This window comes from Gymnoscopelus braueri (genome assembly GCF_963280865.1).
Source record: "Gymnoscopelus braueri genome assembly, chromosome: 9".
Classification (NCBI taxonomy): domain Eukaryota; kingdom Metazoa; phylum Chordata; class Actinopteri; order Myctophiformes; family Myctophidae; genus Gymnoscopelus; species Gymnoscopelus braueri.
The window spans coordinates 41,656,184-41,675,529 of NC_137610.1; the positions used below are offsets into that span (position 1 = coordinate 41,656,184).

General features: G+C 41.7%; 1 protein-coding gene across 1 annotated transcript; it reads right to left on the reverse strand.

The window, feature by feature from the left end:
* Positions 1-361: 361 nt before the first annotated feature.
* glsl (glutaminase like) lies at positions 362-18,867 on the reverse strand. Its single transcript, XM_080437481.1, has 21 exons — positions 18,696-18,867; positions 17,612-17,712; positions 14,553-14,602; positions 13,588-13,684; positions 13,184-13,328; positions 12,871-12,937; positions 11,497-11,609; positions 11,253-11,382; positions 11,087-11,151; positions 10,198-10,361; positions 9,675-9,733; positions 9,465-9,503; positions 8,908-8,966; positions 8,466-8,532; positions 7,916-7,966; positions 6,711-6,887; positions 5,294-5,425; positions 4,660-4,752; positions 4,269-4,330; positions 3,551-3,691; positions 362-1,488 (listed from the first exon to the last, which is right to left on the reverse strand). Exons 1-21 carry the CDS (start codon positions 18,740-18,742, stop codon positions 1,392-1,394), a joined length of 1,956 nt encoding a protein of 651 aa, XP_080293607.1. The 5' UTR covers positions 18,743-18,867; the 3' UTR covers positions 362-1,391.
* Positions 18,868-19,346: the final 479 nt, after the last annotated feature.

Consider the following 19,346-nt stretch of genomic DNA (forward strand, 5'->3'; position numbering starts at 1 on the left):
GAGAAGGCATCAGGCTATGGTGCAAACCTGCAAACTTATAGATATATTATATATTATTACAAAACAAAACATACATTAACCACATTCAGCCCCATATACATTTTGATACCAATACCTTTGTACTTTTACTCAAGTCATTTTTTTATTCCGGACTTTTACTTTTACTTAGAGTATTTCTAAATTACAGTATTGATACTTTTAATTAAGTTAAGAATTTGAGTACTTTTTCCACCACTGGATATACCGTACATACTGTATGCTTAAGATAAATAGTTTGACCAATTAGCCAATCATAGCGCGAGCATTGCTTCTGGCTATGGGATCTCAAATCTTCCCTTTTTGAGCCTTATGCTTCGAGCATCTCTTGCCTCCACTTGAGATGCTCAAACCTCATTGGTTGAAGCAGCGTCATTAAAGTGTTGACCTTATATTCTGCTGCACGTGCTGCATAACTGCAACAAACAGCCCTACAGACATCAACATCCCATAATAATACTGTATTTCTATAACTGTACTGTGACTGTCTTGAAAAATTACCTCAAATGTGTCTATCCCACCAAAAGTGTCCATCCCACCAAAAGTATTGTATAGCATTAATTGCATGATTTATTTTTGTCACACACTTGATACACAATGGGAATGAATGAGAGAAAGTCACCACAGAATGTAAAGTTCTCAGGTGAAATCCCCGGCTGCGCAGGGCTTAGGGTCGAAGTATACTTCAGCAAGACACTAAACCCCTAACTGCTCTCGACACAACAATTTCTAAAGTTTATAACACACACATAGAGACACACACATGACATGACCATGAGATATGAGACATGGTAAAGAACAGAATGAGTGGGAACACAACATGCATCTGGTATCATTGTGCACAGATGTCAGTCTATCTGATAAAGCTGATGGCCATGGCATCAAGTGTATCAGTTTGTGCTTACGCAGATGAGAGTGATTCAACACATGTATTTACTGGGTCAAGCAGATAAATGTCAGTCATATAATCATGTAATCATAACAATGGGTGAATGTGATGCATATTGTAAAGCGCTTTGGATACAGGTGCTATATAAATGCACCATACCTTTTACTTAATCCATTCAAACCGGGAAAGCATCTGTGTCATTTTAGATTTTAACCACTTTAAGCGTTATATTATACTTTGGTTATATGAGCTTGTAGAACTGCTATTTTTGAAAAATCGTGAAATATAAAAACTGACTGAGGATGAGCATACAATAGTGTTGAAAAGAAATGTTCTCTTTTCAGTGAAGCAGACAGGTGGAGATGGAGGTACTGTATACGTTTCTCCAGAGAGGTGGAGTAGGAGGTGAATGTTGGAGCAGGGGTGTGTATGTCTCTACAGAGCTAGGTGGAGGAGGTGCATGCTGTCATTCAGCCTCCTGCTGCTCCTGGTATTTGAGGAGGAGCCCAGCCGCTGTTGTCTTGTTGTGTCTCCGCGCCTCCTGCAGAGGACTGTTGCCCCACCTGAATCATAAAACAAACACACCCAATGAAAGTTAGTTTGGAAATAAAATGGCATAATCATTTACAACACTGTTTCTCAATGTCAGGTCCGGGGAGCCGTGTGCACAGGTCCATTTGGTTCCATTTGTACTCTCTGCAGACTTGAATAAACACTGAGGATTTCACACGGTAGAGATTTTAAAACAAATGACCAAATGGGGGCCATGTCCAAAATGAATGTATGGTATATCCAGGACTAAAAGTATCGTTTCAAACATGAGAACATGGTATTTCCATGATATTCCATTTAAATGGTAAAACACTTGAAGATTTGTATTTAGGACTGAGTTTGACCTTTGGTCAAGTATTGTAAGCTAGGGAGAGATGTCACCCAACTTTGTGTGGGCTCAGCTGTAATGCAACCAGTTCAGAGTTCCTGGCCATTGTGCTACACTAGAGAGTCCAGTGAGAGGTGAGAGTCACAACAGTCATTCTGATAAACCTTTTGTTCCTTGGTTCAGAGGCATTGACACCCTCTGTCTTGTCTTGATTATCAGAAGAAGTCTTTTGTATTCATTTAAACTAATCAGAGTAATCATTGTTCCTTCCTGGGCATCAGCTACAGACAGCAAATGTGTAGTGAATGGTTAGAAGCCAGGTCAAGATGACTGAGTAAACAGTAAAATATATACACTTTGATTATTCTTCAGTCTTAGGTCTGCAGTGTGTAGTTAACAACTCATTCACTGCCACTGACGTAATAAACGTAATTATTCCCGTTTACCAATGCTGCCACTGACGTAAAAAACGTAATTTAATTTTTTTTCATTTTTTCATTTTTTTTTAATATGACCCAAAGACCAAGGAGATATGATTTTTCGAAGATCTAGACTCCCATCCACTTCCTTGTTAACTTAAAACTTAAAAAATCTGTATCTCGGCTCCTGAGTACTTGCAGTGGGCAAACGCGGCCAGCAATAATTCTGGCAGTGAATGAATGATTAAAGTCTTGATAACTATGACTTGTGTTGTTAACAAAGAGAAATGTCATTTAAGGAAAATATTCAGTCTTAAAGTAACTGTTGTCTTTGTTGACTCATTGTATTTCTAACTGCTGTTTACAATCATGAATACATATATGTGTGGTCTTATTTTGAAGCTAATAAGATGTTAAACAATGATTTCATAATATGAGCTTGTGTAAAAATACCGTTTGATAGATAAATGTTATGTGTTAAAACCAAGACAGATTGTGTGATCCATTGTGCTGACTGAGAAGGTTGGCCCAATAAGTCTTTTGTTTCTAAAAACCTGTTTGTGAGTGGTCAGAAGGAGGACTGGGAGGAGGTCCTATGTCAAATGTCTGTCTGCATATAATGTAAGGTCTCTGTGATTTAAGGACACTCTGTGGATTGGCAACGCAGGACGTCACGTCTATGGAAATAAATACATTTCTATGGACAAACCCTCTTTCAAACTGGATTCTTGTTATATTCTTGCACTTGGGGAATAGTTATGGAATAGTGTTTTTCTTGTCTGATCAAATAATAATAATAATAATAATAAACTTTATTTGTATAGCACCTTTCATGACATGAAATGCAGCTCAAAGTGCTTTACAGAGCAAGGATACAATTACAGTTAGAACCAATTTAACAATAAAGCAAACAAAAATAAAATAAAATAAAATAAAAGCAATTTAACAATAAAGCAAACAAAAATAAAATAAAATAAAATAAAAGCAGTAAAATGCAGTAAAATGCAGTGGCCCTCGCCACTACACAACTACAACACAAATGGATATAACTTAAATGTAGTGGCCACTGTCCTCTACAACACAGCTAAAGAAATATCCACACTTCACACAATTGCCAATATTACATGTGTACCTTGTGTACCTTAGTAATATATCTTCACACAATTGTCAATATTACACCTTAGTAATATATTTTCACTTAGTAATATTACACCTTAGTAATATAATGGGACCATATACGACAAATGTCAAACTGAGAGTTCTTGAGATTGAAAAGGTTGAGAATCACTGATTTATAACATGATCTGTTGTCCTATGAGGGCTGACCTGTCTTTCAGGGCGCGGTTAGCTCCGGTGTTCTCCACCAGAAAGCTGATGACCTCTGTATGACCTTGGGCGGCGGCCACATGGAGAGCTGACCTGCCGTCGTAGTCCACAGCATTCACTTCCCCTCCAGACAGGAAGTACCTGCATGCAAAACAAGAGAGAGAAGACGACAAGCTGCCTTTAATCTGCACCCAAAACTAAGTCACGATTATTACATAATCGCCTGATCGCAATTATAGATCATCAAAATGATTTAGCATAATCGTCCGGTCATTCATCTGTAATATAAATTCATCCGTTGAAAAATGTTCATACATTTTCAAAAATAGCGGAAATAGCAGATCTACAAGCTCACAACGCATTTTGCGGCAAGCAATCGTCAAGTAAAATGTCATGATTGCGACAGCCCTATACCCACAACACTGTCAACTCTGTCATACAGACACTTGCTGCTGTTTGTCTCTGTAAAAGCATTATGAGCTCAATGCATCTGAAACACAGCAGAGATTATTTCAGCCACTTTCAACCTGGCGTCCTTATTTTGGGCATGTCGCAATCTATTTTTGAAAAAGTTTGAATAGGTCTTAAGTGGTTCAAATAAATCTAAAACTATAGTGGAACCATCATCTATGATTCAGTGGTGGTGTTGGTGGTAATGATGATGATGATGATGATGATGAGGATGATGATTTTCATTATGGTTATCATTATACTTTACCTGCGTAGGGACTGCAGATCTCCTCTAAAGGCAGCCAATAGAATATTCATTATCTGGTAACCCTGGAAAACAGAGGACAGAGGACATTATACAAATCCAACAGTAATGTTTTTTTACAGCAGCCATATTGAAATAAATAGTATGGTAATTATTAATATTACATCCTGTGCAAGTGTTACCAATGATACAAATTAAGGCTTTGTTCCATTTAGTGTAGCAAGGCCTTGAGCCATGCATGCACGATAGCAGCACCCTGACTCTGACCACAACATTGAACATTAGTCCTTAATAGCACTGGTAACACCTGTACAGGATAGAATAAGTCTGTAAGCCAGTCAGTCAGTCAGTCAGTCAGTCAGTCAGTCAGTCAGTTGATATTGTGTGTCCAGACCTCAGATTCAGTCTTCCACTGTCTGTAGGCCAGTAGTTGTCTGAATGGAGTCCTGATATCAAAGCAATGCAGTTGAAACGTGGACACCAGCTCCTATAGGAAACAACACAGGACAACATGTAGCTCCAGATGGATTACACATGTACACATACTCTACAATTCCATGAGTCAAATTAAAGCATATTCCAGGGATCTTTAAGTTATATAGTCTGAGCGGAGTTTTTCCAGCAGTTCACACCATAAGCCGCTGATCTCTTTAGGAATGGAATACATACATTCAGGCATTTTTCACTGAAGTCACATTTAAATTCAAGCACATCCAAGTTCCCCCAGTAACTGTACCAACCGTGCTTTAATACAAAGGTATGAAGGAGAAACAAAGAGATCACCATTTGTGGTTCACTTCTAACAACCAAAACAACCACAACACAAATCTAATATAAACCAGTAGTTCTCAACGTCGGGTCCGGGCGGGGACCACCAAGGGGGTCTAAATCGACCCTTACGGGTCTGTAACATTACATTTTGTACACTCTCAGAGTTACAGACCTGGGTGAACCCAGACCATAAACTGTTATATAAACCACAAGATCCCTTGTATGTTACTGTCTGTCTGTGGTGATGTGATGGTTACCTGACAGAAGTGGACAGCCCTCCAGGGGTTTTTGTGAGCATCGAGCTGCGGAGAGGAACAAAACAGACCCAGGACCCCAGGAACAACGGCCAACAGGACCCCATGCTGACTGGATACCGCTGGGACAGATGTCTGGTGGAGAACCAACACACATTGCGTTGTAGATCGGCTATTTTTACTATATTTTAAATAGGGCTTAAGTGAATTAATCACATAATGTATTTTTGTAAGATTGGGTCACGGGGACGGCAGGGGGTCTCGATCTGAAAATGTTTGGGATCCCCAGGTGGTTCCACCCAAACGTTGTCATGATGCTATAGGAGACAACAACCCAAACTCTTGTTAGACCCATCCGGTTAGCTATTGGTTGGTTAATATTATATCATTGGTTATCATCAAGCAGTTTAGTGTTATATTTGGTAATATGCTGGAGTAAACAATGGCTATTGGTCATGGAGAGAGAGGCGCAAAAGATCATTTCTCAGAATACCATAGAGTACAGGATATTGTTGTTTAGCTAAGCTCACAGCTGATCAACAAGGCCTTATTTTATTTGGGCTCAAGGAAACAGAACAGAAATTCATGTGAGTTGAAAAGCTTGTATGCACAAGGGATTGCTTTGGCTGTTCCAACATAGAACAGTTAAAGGATCATACCGGTGGTCTGGCAAGTTTAGCCCATTGACTAAGACTCATGGTGTTCTTGACATTCCTGCTGATAATTTTCCAAACCATGGTTTGTTTGATCCAGCCTCCTTTCTCCCAATTTAGTCGTTCATTCTGCCAACTCCCGATCTCCCTTGTATTGTAGTCCGTTGCTGCTGCTGACTCTGGTTCATTAGGGAGGGTGTGCGTATATGAGCATGTACCACCTTTACACACAACGTCGCCAGGTGGCAGCTGCTTCTGCTTCTTTTCACCTGACAGTGAGGAGTTTCAACGGGAGGACATAGCCTGTTCATGTGGAGGAACAGGCCATTCATCCCAGTTCAGCTCCCCGCTGAGCAGGCGCCCTCACCAACCTATGAGGTCGCTAGTGCAGTGACAGAAATGCCCTCCCCTCCCAGCTTCCCTTCCCTTATGAACACGGACAAATTGTGTTCATTGGCCTGCTAAACTGAACTTAAACCCCTAGTCTCTGAGCTACCCAAGTGCCCCGGTTTGTTTGATTTTCGAGGAAGCCATTGGATTCTGTTCATTTCAGAACAGTATGAAAATCAACTTCAGACTTGAAACTTGACTGGGTTAGGTAATCCAACGCAACAAAATATATTTTTGTTAAAGTTAGGTTGCGTATGGTTGCACTTTAACACATTTTACACAATAGATTGATTTGAAAAGTCAATGTTTATATGCAATATATGGCCTAAGCTGTGAACAGACAATGGCATGTATTGATGTATGGCACGATGTATAACCTTATAGTGGAACGTCCTGGAGTAATCCTTCATTCCTGCCACCTGCATCATGGACAGCATGCTCCTTGTTGCCCCCGGTGACAGCACCTGGTCCCCTGACAGAGGGCAGAGGCCCCCATTAGCCAACGATGCAGCCAGGGCTGCTCCTGATTCACAGGTCACCTCTGTGGAGGCACACTGGAGGACAGTTGACACACGGCAGAGAGTCAGAGTCACACATTAGATCATAGGTTCTCAAAACATTTTTTGTATTTGGCCACTGACCCCAATCTGAAAGGTTTTTGTGCCAGGGACCCCCAAATGACAATATATGTGTTGTTGTTTTTTAAGTCAAAATTATTCAAGATTTCACAAACATTTTCAATTTTTTCTCCAAAAATGTTCAAAAATAGCAAAATAGTTCGCAGCGCGGAACGAAGTGAGTGTAGATCTGCTATTTCGGAATAGCCAACGTATAAATGGATAAAGTGGTTCAAATTATTGTGATGCTATGTTAACTACTTTTGCTGGGGACCCCCTGGAACCCCTCAACTGCATTAGATCAGTGGTTCCCAACCTATGTTCCGGGGCCCCTTGCGGGGGGGCAAAAATCACAGTGAGGACTTGTTTGTTTGGCGGTAGTACAACATTGAATGTTGCACAAAATCATAACTTGAGGTCATTTTTGGGTCATTATATTGTTAAATATAGTCAAGAATAGTTATATTTGTCAAGATTTTTCAAAAGGTTTCAAAATAGCAAAAAATAGCTATTTTCGCTATTTGTCGTACGAGTACTATCAGGGCATAAGTGGTTAACATGTTTGTGTTTTTGAAAAACGCAAAACTGTGTCTGTTTGTATAAGCATACGTGTGTGTGTTTATGTGTTGTGGGCACACTGGGCGGTGTCAGGTTGTGTCAGATGTAAAATGAGGGGGGAGGGGGCTCCAACGAAAACATTATGGGAACCACTGCATTAGATACAGTTTGAACCATTACAAAACATACACACAGTTCTTCCAGTAGAAACCCCAGTTCATATACTTATTTCTATACTATTTCTATTCATCATGTAACAGTATAGTTGGAGCTATAGAGAACAGAAGAAGTCAGTAGCGACATAGTAGAGAGACAGTAAAGTCAGTAGAGGACAGTAGATGCACAGAAATAAGAGAACTGTAGAGACAAATGAAAGACAGTAGAGATTTAAACATAGTGGATGATACCTGCAGAAGCAGGTCCAGCGTTGCGTTGATGTCAGCAGCCTCTGGGAAACACTACAAGACAGGATGTGGACAGATTTCACACTTCCTGCACTTACTGTAAATGTTTGCTTTTTACTATTTACACAGTCGGTAGTACAGATGAGAGGGAGACAACGAAGGAGAGAGACAGTAGGAAAGCTGAGAGATAGTCAAATGTAGGAGAGAAGACAGTAGGGAAACAGAGAGGGAGACAGCATAGGAGAGACAGACAGTAGGGAAGCTGAGAGGAAGATGGTATAGGAGACACAGGCAGTAGGAAAGCTGAGAGGGAGTCGGAGACATGTCTAGGAGAGACAGACAGTAGGAAAGCTGAGAGGGAAGAGACAGAGCAGAGAAAGGGAGATAATTTAGACAGTAGTAAGTACATTTTAAAGGTACATGTGGGTCTACACTTAACCAGTAACAGATGGGACATTATCAGATACAATGAAATAGGCAGTTAGTTTGACTCAAGCCAGGTTATAACAAACCAGCTTGGTGACAAAGGTGGAGTCCAGGGAACCAAGTTTACCTGCTTCTCCTGGAGGTAGAAGGACAGTGCGTGGAGTCTGACGCTGTCCTTCTTGTTAACCTGGTAACTGACATCACATGAAACAGGTCAGTTACAGTACCAATAAATCCGCTAGTACGCTACTAGCCTATACAACTTGTGTTCTGTAATGTAATATTCATATATGTATGTCAGTACATAACTAATATAATTTTATTCACTGTTTAAAATGTGTTCTTTATTATTATTATTATTGTTATTATTATTATTATTATTATTATTATTATTATTATTATTATTATTATTATTATCGTTATTATGTTCTTGATTTTCATTCCAATTCCATTCTGGTTACTGTGTGTGAACACAGACAGCAAACTACCAAGACCAATTTGTTTTATCTGTGAATGTTCTCAGCCAATAAACGGATTCTAGTTCAGGTGTATTTGTGTGACAGTGATACCTGCTACAGTTTAAGTTGGCGTGTTCTTTATTAGAGAGTCTTCGGATCATGTTCAGTACCTGAAACCCAAACATAATGGCTGTGATTCCACTTTCCTTGGTGTTTTCGTCTTTTCATTTGAACAGTTAACGTTTTCTCTACTGGGTGGTGCAGGGGTGTAATTCCTGCCCACTACTAGTGGGGTTCGATTCCTCTACGGTGCCTCCGGCTTGGCCATGTTTGTCGGTGGGAGGCCAGCCGGGGATGTCTTTACACTAGCAATTTCTACAGGTTGGTCTGTTCAGCAGGGAGTGGATCTAGGAGGGATAGCAAGTTCTTCCGCACACGTTTCATCCTACCGGTGGAAAGGAAGCAGCTGCCGACTCCATGTGTATGGAAGGAGACGTGGTTGTCTACTCTACACCTTGATTGCCGTGACAATCAGGGACTTAATAAACATGTGGGGAATTGACTAAATTACTTAATTGGGGAGAAGATGAAAAAAAGAAAAACGTACAAAATAAATTTTAGACACTTGAAAAAAAAAGAGAAGGTTTTCTTCCTGTCTGTTGACTTACTGACTCATATTTCTCCTCTTCTTCTGTACTCCCTGACATCTAGGGAGGAAATTACATCACAGTATCAGGAAAAAGATGGATGAATGTTTGTGTTAAGGTGAGTTAGTTGCCTGTAGTAAAGACCTTGGGTGGGTTAGAACAGTATAGGTTATGGTAGGTTTGGTAGGTTACGAGCAGGTACTGGTAGGTGTGTTTAGGTGAGTTTATTACCTGTAATAAAGATGTTGTAACGATGGCTCCAGTTTCAATGAGAGGACTGTGAGGAACACCTGAAACATAAAAGATATCAGAGTAGAATAAAATAGAATAGAATATTTATGGTTGTATCGCCATCAATCTATTATTTCTGAGATGAGATTGTGGATGTGTGTGTGTTTAAAGGGGGGCCCTGGTGTCTCTATTTTGGGCAGATTTTTAAAAAGTTTCAAAATGTTTCACACTTTTTCAATGTGAAACATTTGTGAGCTCGTAACTCAGCTATTATATCGCTATTTGTCTTATGACGAAGTATATATAGGGCTTTAGTTGTTAAGGGTTAAGGGTTAGGGTTAGACTTTAGTTTACTTTAGTTTATTTGATAAGCAAAAACCTTCTCAGCAGATCGAGGATAAACACAACAAAAAGTCCATAGACCTATTTCTATTGCCTCTCACAAGCAACAACTAATAATTCTGCCAAACATAACCACATGAGAGTGGTTTTGGTAGATGCGTGTTTGTGTGTGTGTGCGTACCTGTGCTGGTCAGGGTGAAAGGTGATGTGTATTTAGAGTACTCCTCCAGTCCCACATATCTGTGGATGTATTCTGGTCCTAGCTGGTCTACAGAGAGACCATACAATAGAGGCCAGGATGCCTCACCCAGGACCACCGACCCTGAACAGTCACCTAGAGACAGCCTGGATGCACACACACGCACACGCACAAGCACACGCACACACATGAAACATACAGTATATTTTCACATATCTGTCAAAAGTGGTCCTTTGAGTGTACATGTGTGTAAACTGAGTGCCACGTATGGGAGGGGGATAGCAAAGACATACAGACAAATAAAAACAATAATACATACATCCATACACGACAACTAAATAAATAAATAAAACAGTGCTAGTATATGGAACCGCTGCTACAGGTCAACTAATTAATAGTTATAGTTAGGTCCAGCTGCTATTCAGCCAGCTCATTGGCCATTTGCCTGACACAGAGAAACACAGACTGACACACTTACAGACAGAAAGACACAAACACAAAGAGTAACAGTCATATACACAGAGAAACACAGACAGACACAGAGTAACAGACTGAAAGACAGACAGACAGAGAGTAACAGACAGAAAAACAGACAGATAGAGTAAAGGGCAGAAAGACAAACAGACAGAAAGACAGAAAGACAGATAGACAGATAGACAGATAGACACACACACACACACACACACACACACACACACACACACACACACACACACACACACACACACACACACACACACACACACACACACACACACACACACACACACACACACACACACACACACACACACACACACACACACACACACCATGCACATTGAATCTCATGAACTCAAATTAATTGTGTAAGATGGTTTATAGTTGTTACCTCTGTCCGTCCACAGTGCAGATGGAGACAGCCCACCTGCTGTCCTCTCCACCCTGCTCCTTGTCCTGTTGGGACAAACGCATACAGAGAAACCGGCCTGTCAATGAACGGCCATTTACCACAAAGTATATTATGTACTGTATGGACAGCTGATGCGTGGACTCACCTGAACAGTCGACAACTGTTTACATTTAGTGAACAGTTTCTGTGTCTCCTCGCTGAAGGTGGAGAAATCTGGAATGACAAAACGTCCCTGCAGAGCCTTCAGGATGAGGGACACGAACCCAGTCACACACCTACAACATACAAACCCACAACTGTACTGTAAGGCAAAGTGTTTTGGTGAATAAATGAATGAATAAATAAGACTTTGATTTGCTGTTGTTGTTGTTGTTGTTGTGAATTCTGACCTGAGGAAGGTGGAACGGTCCACTGTTCCAGCGCTGTCCTGCAACTTCCTCATGTGAACAAAACAGTCTCTGATCCGTGGATCGGATCTCTGTATTCCTGAACTCCACACAGCCTGACACACACACACACACACACACACACACACACACACACACACACACACACACACACACACACACACACACACACACACACACACACACACACACCTAATTTAGAGAAAGTGTGTAGTAAAGCTGAGAGGGAGACAGTTTAGAGAGACAGGCAAAATAGCAAAGCTGAGAGGGAGACATTTTAGGAGAGACAGACAGTAGGAAAGCTGAGAAGGAGGCAGTTTAGACTGTAGGAAAGCTGATAGGGAGTCATTGTAGGATATATAGACAGTAGGTAAGGTGAAAGGGAGACAGTGTAGGAGAGATAGACAATAGGAAAGCTTTAAAGGATCTACACCATGAATTTAAAAAAAATATTTGATATTTAATATCATATGGTGTATGTCCCTCAAACCTTTTTCAAAAGGTTTGAGCCTAAATCATCACTCAGATATACTCATCCCAAGTCAATTGTCTCTGGCTTATACAGCACTTTCAGCTGCAATACCAAAACGTCCTCTTGGGCAGGGGGGGGCTACTGAGCAATTCTGTCTGTTAATAAAAAAAATTATTAAAAAAAAAAAAAAAAAAGGAAAAATTCTGCATAAAAAGAAGCATCTAAGAAAAATACAAAATCGGAAAAAAAACACTTTGAAAATGGAACAATTCCACCAAGTGTTTGAGGTGCCTGTTTCACCCACTTCCGGGGGGCGGAGCCAAAATCCGAGCCCAAAGTATTCGTTCGTAGACCCCCACTTAGGGGGGGTAGAAAAAGTTTCGGAGCGATTCGGGCACTTTTCATTTAACATTGGAAACGCAAGTGACATCACTTGCATTGCACATTCTGAAATGGCCTGTTCAGACACGCCCATTCTGAAAATCTCTGACTGAATGTTAAAAAAATATATTTTTTGGGGTACAAGAGACACTGGGGAGCCCAAAAAATACTAAAAACCAAAAAATAAAAAATTCATGGTGTAGACCCTTTAATGTCTTACTGTACCTTGTGCTGTTTACATTTCTGACTAACAAAGTATTCATTCATTCAATCAAAAAGGGAGACAGTGTAGGAGAGATAGACAGTAGGAAAGCTGAGAGGGAGACAGTGTAGGTGAGATAGACGGTAGGAAAGCTGAGAGGGAGACAGTAGGAAAGCTGAGAGGGAGACAGTGTAGAACAGAGACATAGGAAGTCTTGCGGACTACATGAACAATGTTCTTTTAAATTCATAAAATTGTTTTAAATTCAAAAAATTATAAAATGAAGAAAAAGATGAAATACCTCAAAGAACAGGTTGGTGTTCAGTCTGCCATCTGAAGCAAAGCTGTCAAACAGCATGTCAGCTGCCCTAGATACACACACAGACACGCGCACACACACACACACACACACACACACACACACACACACACACACACACCCACACACACATGCACGCATAGGCGCGCGGGCGCGCACACACACACACACACACACACACACGGAGTAGTAAGTTGAACTAAGGTGTGTTAACTTAAGTCGTAGTAAACCGGAGTACGCTGTAATAAGTTGCAGTTAACTGTAGTATGTTGTAGTAAAAGGTCAGTGGACCTACGCTCGTCGTTTGGTCAGACCAGGCTGGGTCTCAGTGGTTCTGTTCAGTTGGGTCCATGTCTGGGGGGTGGAGGTGCTGGATCGATCCGGATCCGACTGCGGCAGGGGCGGCTTCAGAGCCCCATTACCTACTAACACAGGGATGGCTGTGTGTGTGTGTGTGTGTGTGTGTGTGTGTGTGTGTGTGTGTGTGTGTGTGTGTGTGTGTGTGTGTGTGTGTGTGTGTGTGTGTGTGTGTGTGTGTGTGTGTGTGTGTGTGTGTGTGTGTGTGTGTGTGTGTGTGTGTGGGTGGGGGGGGGGGGGGAGGATTCTACTGAAATTATATTGACATGGTATTATGTCATGCACAAACGTGCATGCATGCACTCATGTGTGTGTATTTTGTAGCAGCCTGTTTGAGAATACCTGTAGGACCCCCGAGGCTGACAGGTCTCTGGGGGGGTGGGCTCTGCTGATGGGCTCTAGGTGTTGGACGGGGAACAGCACCTACTGGAGCCGTATCCTTGGTAACCACAAACATCACAACATAGAGTGAGTGACAGACAGACAGACAGACAGACAGACAGACAGACAGACAGACAGACAGACAGACAGACAGACAGACAGACAGACAGACAGACAGACAGACAGACAGACAGACAGACAGACAGACAGACAGACAGACAGACAGACAGACAGACAGACATCTTATATTGTTTGTGTATGTCTCTGGATCTGATCGTTGTTGTTCTGAGAATTTAAACACGTTGCACAAAATCATAACGCCAATGTCTCTATCTGATTCTCAATGTGGTACTAGATCAACTCGTCATACAGTATCTGTTATCCCGTAACTTTAATGTAGCTAACAACCAACATTTTTGTGAAGTATAACACACTGTTAAATTTAAACAAGTCTGAGAAACACGTGTGTGCTCATGCAGCAAAGGGGGGCGGGGTCTGACATGCCTCGAAGGATAAAAGTTTGGAAACCAATGCCCTAGGCCTAGACACTGTTTGTATGATCAGGATTAAAATGGTTGGTTGTTCACATCAAAGAGTAACTTGACTCTCTGGACCTCCTGTCTGTCTGTCCTCCCTCGTCTCTCCTCGTCAGGAGATATACGACAACAGGTTTCCCTCTTTGATCCACAGCAGATGAAGAGCACACCAGGGGGTGCGTGTGTGTGTGTGTGTGTGTGTGTGTGTGTGTGTGTGTGTGTGTGTGTGTGTGTGTGTGTGTGTGTGTGTGTGTGTGTGTGTGTGTGTGTGTGTGTGTGTGTGTGTGTGTGTGTGTGTGTGTGTGTGTGTGTGTGTGTGTGTGTGTGTGTGTGTGTGTGTGTGTGTGTGTGTGTGTGGGTATGGGTATGGACAAGCCAATGCAGGTCTACCTGGCCCCGTGTGTTCCTCTCCTGACGTGGTTCTGTCGTCAACCCATTCTCTGTTACAGACAGACAGACAGACAGACAGACAGACAGACAGACAGACAGACAGACAGACAGACAGACAGACAGACAGACAGACAGACAGACAGACAGACAGACAGACAGACAGACAGACAGACAGACAGACAGACAGACAGACAGACAGACAGACAGACAGACAGACAGGACGAGAGAGACACAGGCAGGTCAATTAGATCACCAGCTAAATAGTCCTTCAGCAAGGCACTTAACCTCTAAAAGTAGAAGACTGTGGTTGTATTGGGCAGCTCAGAGCAGAACGTGTGTAACTGTGAGAAAGCGAGACAGCTTCTGTACTCACTCATATCAGTCAACTTTACCTGGATAAACACAACTTGGATGTAACACAACTTGAGCCCTACAATATATACCCAGTTGCATGATAAATAGTGCAGAAATAGCCAATCATATGAGTTGAGAGCTTGTAGATCTGCATATTTTTGCAATTTTAGAAATGTTTGTTTCACATGCCTAAAATAGGAATAGGTCAGGTTGAAACTGGTTATTAAAACCATCTCACCAACACACAGGATCTGATAGATACACAATACACACCCTCTTGCTTCTCTCTATTCACAGAACATTCATAACCTCATTGACCAGACAGAAGCCATCAGCCGTCACTGCCCGTCAGACAGACAGACAGACAGACAGACAGACAGACAGACAGACAGACAGACAGACAGACAGACAGACAGACAGACAGACAGACAGACAGTCAGTCAGTCAGTAAGCCAATCAATCAACCAGCCAGTCAGCCCACAGTTTCCAGCTGCAGCCACAGGAAGCCAGCAAACGCTCCATCTCAGCAGGAGATGTCTGCAGCTACTCATTATATCATTACAGCTCATTATAACACCACAAACACACAGCAGTATAGCATGCATTCTCTGTGGCCAGGCAAGTTAGATTGACCCTATGCCAATGCCCTTTATAGAGTTATGTTGCATATTTTGGTAACTATGCTGTCACACATGTCTGGAGGCTGTTATGTAGGGTACAATATGAAATGGAATATGTGCTGGAGATGTTATCTTACTATAGATGCAAGATTTCTCTGTCTGTTTGTCTATACGACTTTAGTTCACGTATCTTGAGAAACGTCCGACTGACCGACTTCAAACTCGGCACACAGAGGACCCAAGAGAGTGCGGTGCCCAGCATGGAGTCGGACGGACCACTACACCCATATATAGGCATATATGGATATCCGGTTGTCCAGAACCGCTGATATGCCCATATATGGGCCCTTATTGGACATATAATGATGACATCAGGGATCTTCATATACAGTACGGGCATAAAAGGTACAGAGGCAGACAGACAGATAGAGGTCTCCATATATGGACATAAAAGGTACAGACAGACAGACAGACAGACAGACAGACGGGGTATAACGGGCACTCTGACAACAGGGGCAATGGGTATTGCATATGTTGTTAATATGAACTGGAATATGCAGTCAGGACGGCAGACTATTTTCCACTTATTTTCCACTGCATTCTGAAACTCAAGACCTGTAGCAATGCTCTTTCCTTGCATCCCTTCTTGTCGTCTTTTTTATTTTATCTTTTGACACTATGCAGATACTGTATATGTTGGTTAGTTGTTCACTTGGTATCCCATTGTTTTCCTTTTGTTTTCTTTTTTTTGCCTGACCACAAATGCTAAGAATGCTATTTTGAACAAATGCTAGGTTTAATGTTTTCCTGGTATGCTATCCCACTTTCTTTGAAGTGTTTTCTTCGCATTCTACTTATGTGGTCATTTACCCTGTCATTTGTTAACTAGGGTTCGTGCCATTTACTTTGATCTCACACTTGTAAGTTGCTTTGCACAAACGTTTGCTAAATGCCTACATTGTAAATATGTGACTGCTATGTTGTCAATGCTGAATGTGTTGTGGTGTTTGTCTGTGTTGTCTGTTTTAATTAAGCCATACCGTAGCAAAGACAGAATAGTTTACATAGGGGCGCCGATGGCCTAGTGGTTAAGGCGCATACCTCATATAGGCTCAAATGAAGCCTGACAGTGAGTTGCAGGTTCAATTCCCGTGCCCAACAGCCATTGCTGTGTGTCACTCCCTGTCTCCTGTCCTATACTGTACTATCCATCCTGTCCTATACTGTACTATCCATAATAAAGGCAGAAAAGAAAGAATAATTTACATAGTAAAGAAATGTGATCCTGGAATCCACATGGAAACGGCTTCAATGTGGATCTCGGACTTCGTGTGACCTGGCTGTGAAATCAGCCATTTATCACACACTTATGGCTCAGCCAGATCAGATCACCATAATTTACTTCCATTATAGAATTGAAGTTAAATATTCAAGTATAAGAACTGCCTTCTGGCAGTGTGCACAACAAATTTGGAGCGGAGTCAAATCGGTGCGAGATTAGCTTCAGACAAACAGACCCTCTTCAAGACAACTCTGCCTCCTATAGAGCCACGGTGTAAAACGTTTAACTGTCAGGGAGGCAGTTGTGTAGTTAAAGACAACAATGTTAAATCCATTCAGTCATTCAAACAACTGACGGCGCATCACTGCAGCTCAGGGTTTCTGGTCCAGGTCCCTGAGAATAAGCAAGGCAGGGGTTGAGACTTTCCAAGTGGCCTGTAGCTTTGTTTAGCTCCTACACACACTCCTCCCTGCACAACATACCTCGTCCACCACTAAACACTGGGTGTCTCTCTGTCTCTCTGCCTCTCTGTCTGTCTCTTGCTATCTCTCCCTCCTCTCCTTCCCTGTCCTACTCTCTCTCTCTCTCTCTCTCTCTCTCTCTCTCTCTCGCGCACGCACGCACGCACGCACGCACGCACGCACGCACGCACGCACGCACGCACGCACGCACACACACACACACACACACACACACACACACAGATAAACAGACATATCAACACAAACAAACAAGTTCCACACAAAACCACATGCGCCCATGCATGCACATGCACAGACACATTGGCACAGTGTGAGTGGTACCTCTGTGGTCATCATCTCTGCAGGGTTCCAGCAGTTTGTTTCCATCCAGACCTCCATATCGCTTTCTCCATTTACGACGCAGAGATGGCGTTCTCTGAAAACTACATCACATCGGATTAGTAATAGGATAGCATCTACTCCACTACACAGAAAAATCCTGAGTGTTAAAGTGTGTTTAACTCTTGAGAGTGAACAGATCAATTGGACCCATTACTATTACCTTGTTGTTGTATTGCTATGTTAGCACAGTTCTGCGGAACAGGTCCCAACAGCCTTTTGCAGCTTGCTTGTACTTGTCTAAGTAAGTAAGTGACAAATAAAAACCCCTTGATTCTTGATAATAATAGTTGCAGCTGCTCTGTTCCTCAGATAGACTGTGATCCTTTATTGATTTAACTAAACCAGGGTTTTCCAAACTGTAGGTCGGGACCCAATTGTGGGTTGCCAATCCATTTTTATGGGTCACAGGTAAAATATCCCCTTTTTTGGTTTCCTACTTAAAAATAAATAAAAGGATTTAAAAAAATAAAAAATGTGCATAAAATATATATATATATATATAAATTATATACATATTTCAAAATAATTTCATTAAAAAAAAAGAAATTCCATAAATGTAAAAGAAAAAAAGCGAAAATAGCAGATCACAACGTGTCCTTGTACATCGGCTATTTTCACTACTTTTTAAAAGTATAGTGAAATCCAAAACGTTTGGGAACCACTGGACAAAACAATACAAAACCACTAAACAGCCACTTAGTGCCGGGAACAGTTCTGTCTGACATCTACATTAACACCTGGTGACTGACTGGCTGGATTCACTGAGAGGTCCCCTGGATTGTCTGGCTTCCTTGAGGTCCTCTGAGTGTCATGCCTCACAGTGCCACGTCTCAGCCTGCCTTTTACAATACAAACCCAACGAGAATGTCCAAAACAGCCACTTTATATGGACAAATTGTTCCTACTTTGTTTCTGAATGTAGAACTTTTAGTGAAGACAGCATGAGGGCAAGAAAACACGTGAACTAAATTTGATAAAACTGTTCTGTTGACATCACAACATTTTAGTAAACAATCATAATTACCAGAGATAAGAGTTGTCTTCTGCATCTTGAGCGGGTGAATTTTCCATTGAAGTATTATAAGGCAGTTTTACTCCAACTAACACCACTGTATGTCTGTTGATGTCCTCTGTGAAGTGTCTTACTGTGGGGTTGTGTGTGTGTGTGTGTGTGTGTGTGTGTGTGTGTGTGTGTGTGTGTGTGTGCGCGTGAGTGTGTGTGTGCGTGTTGTGTGTGTGCATGTGTGTGCGTGTTGTGTGTGTGCATGTGTGTGCGTATGTGTGTGTGAGACTGCGGGGGTTAAGCTCATCTCAATGAATGGGAAGGTTTGGGAGGGACTTGGCCAGGAGAAACGAGTCACCGCATGTAGAAACACTTTCAACTTCAGTGTTTATTTTTACAGAGCTCTGTGGGATGACAAGTTAACATACTTATATATAGGCAGAAAAGAAGAGGTTATAAAAGGAAAAAAGCACACAAAGACTTCTGCAAAATGAGACTAAACTAACCTGAAAAGAGGGAAACAAACTGACTAAGCAGGGCAATAAATGTCAAAGTAAACCATTTATTTTAAAGGAGTAGTTCACCCAAAAAATGACTTATTTTCTATCAATTACACACCCCATGAAGCCTTGAATTCAAGGAGATTTTTTTTATTTTTGTTGCATTCCTGAG

Coding starts and splice junctions, on each gene's coding strand:
- glsl (XM_080437481.1), bottom strand. CDS start 18,742: ATGGAAAATTCACCCGCTCAAGATGCAGAAGACAACTCTTATCTCTG. Junction 3,692..4,268: donor GATCTGCAGTCCCTACGCAG/GTAAAGTATAAT, acceptor TTTTGCATGCAG/GTACTTCCTGTCTGGAGGGG. Junction 1,489..3,550: donor AACCGCGCCCTGAAAGACAG/GTCAGCCCTCAT, acceptor TTTATGATTCAG/GTGGGGCAACAGTCCTCTGC.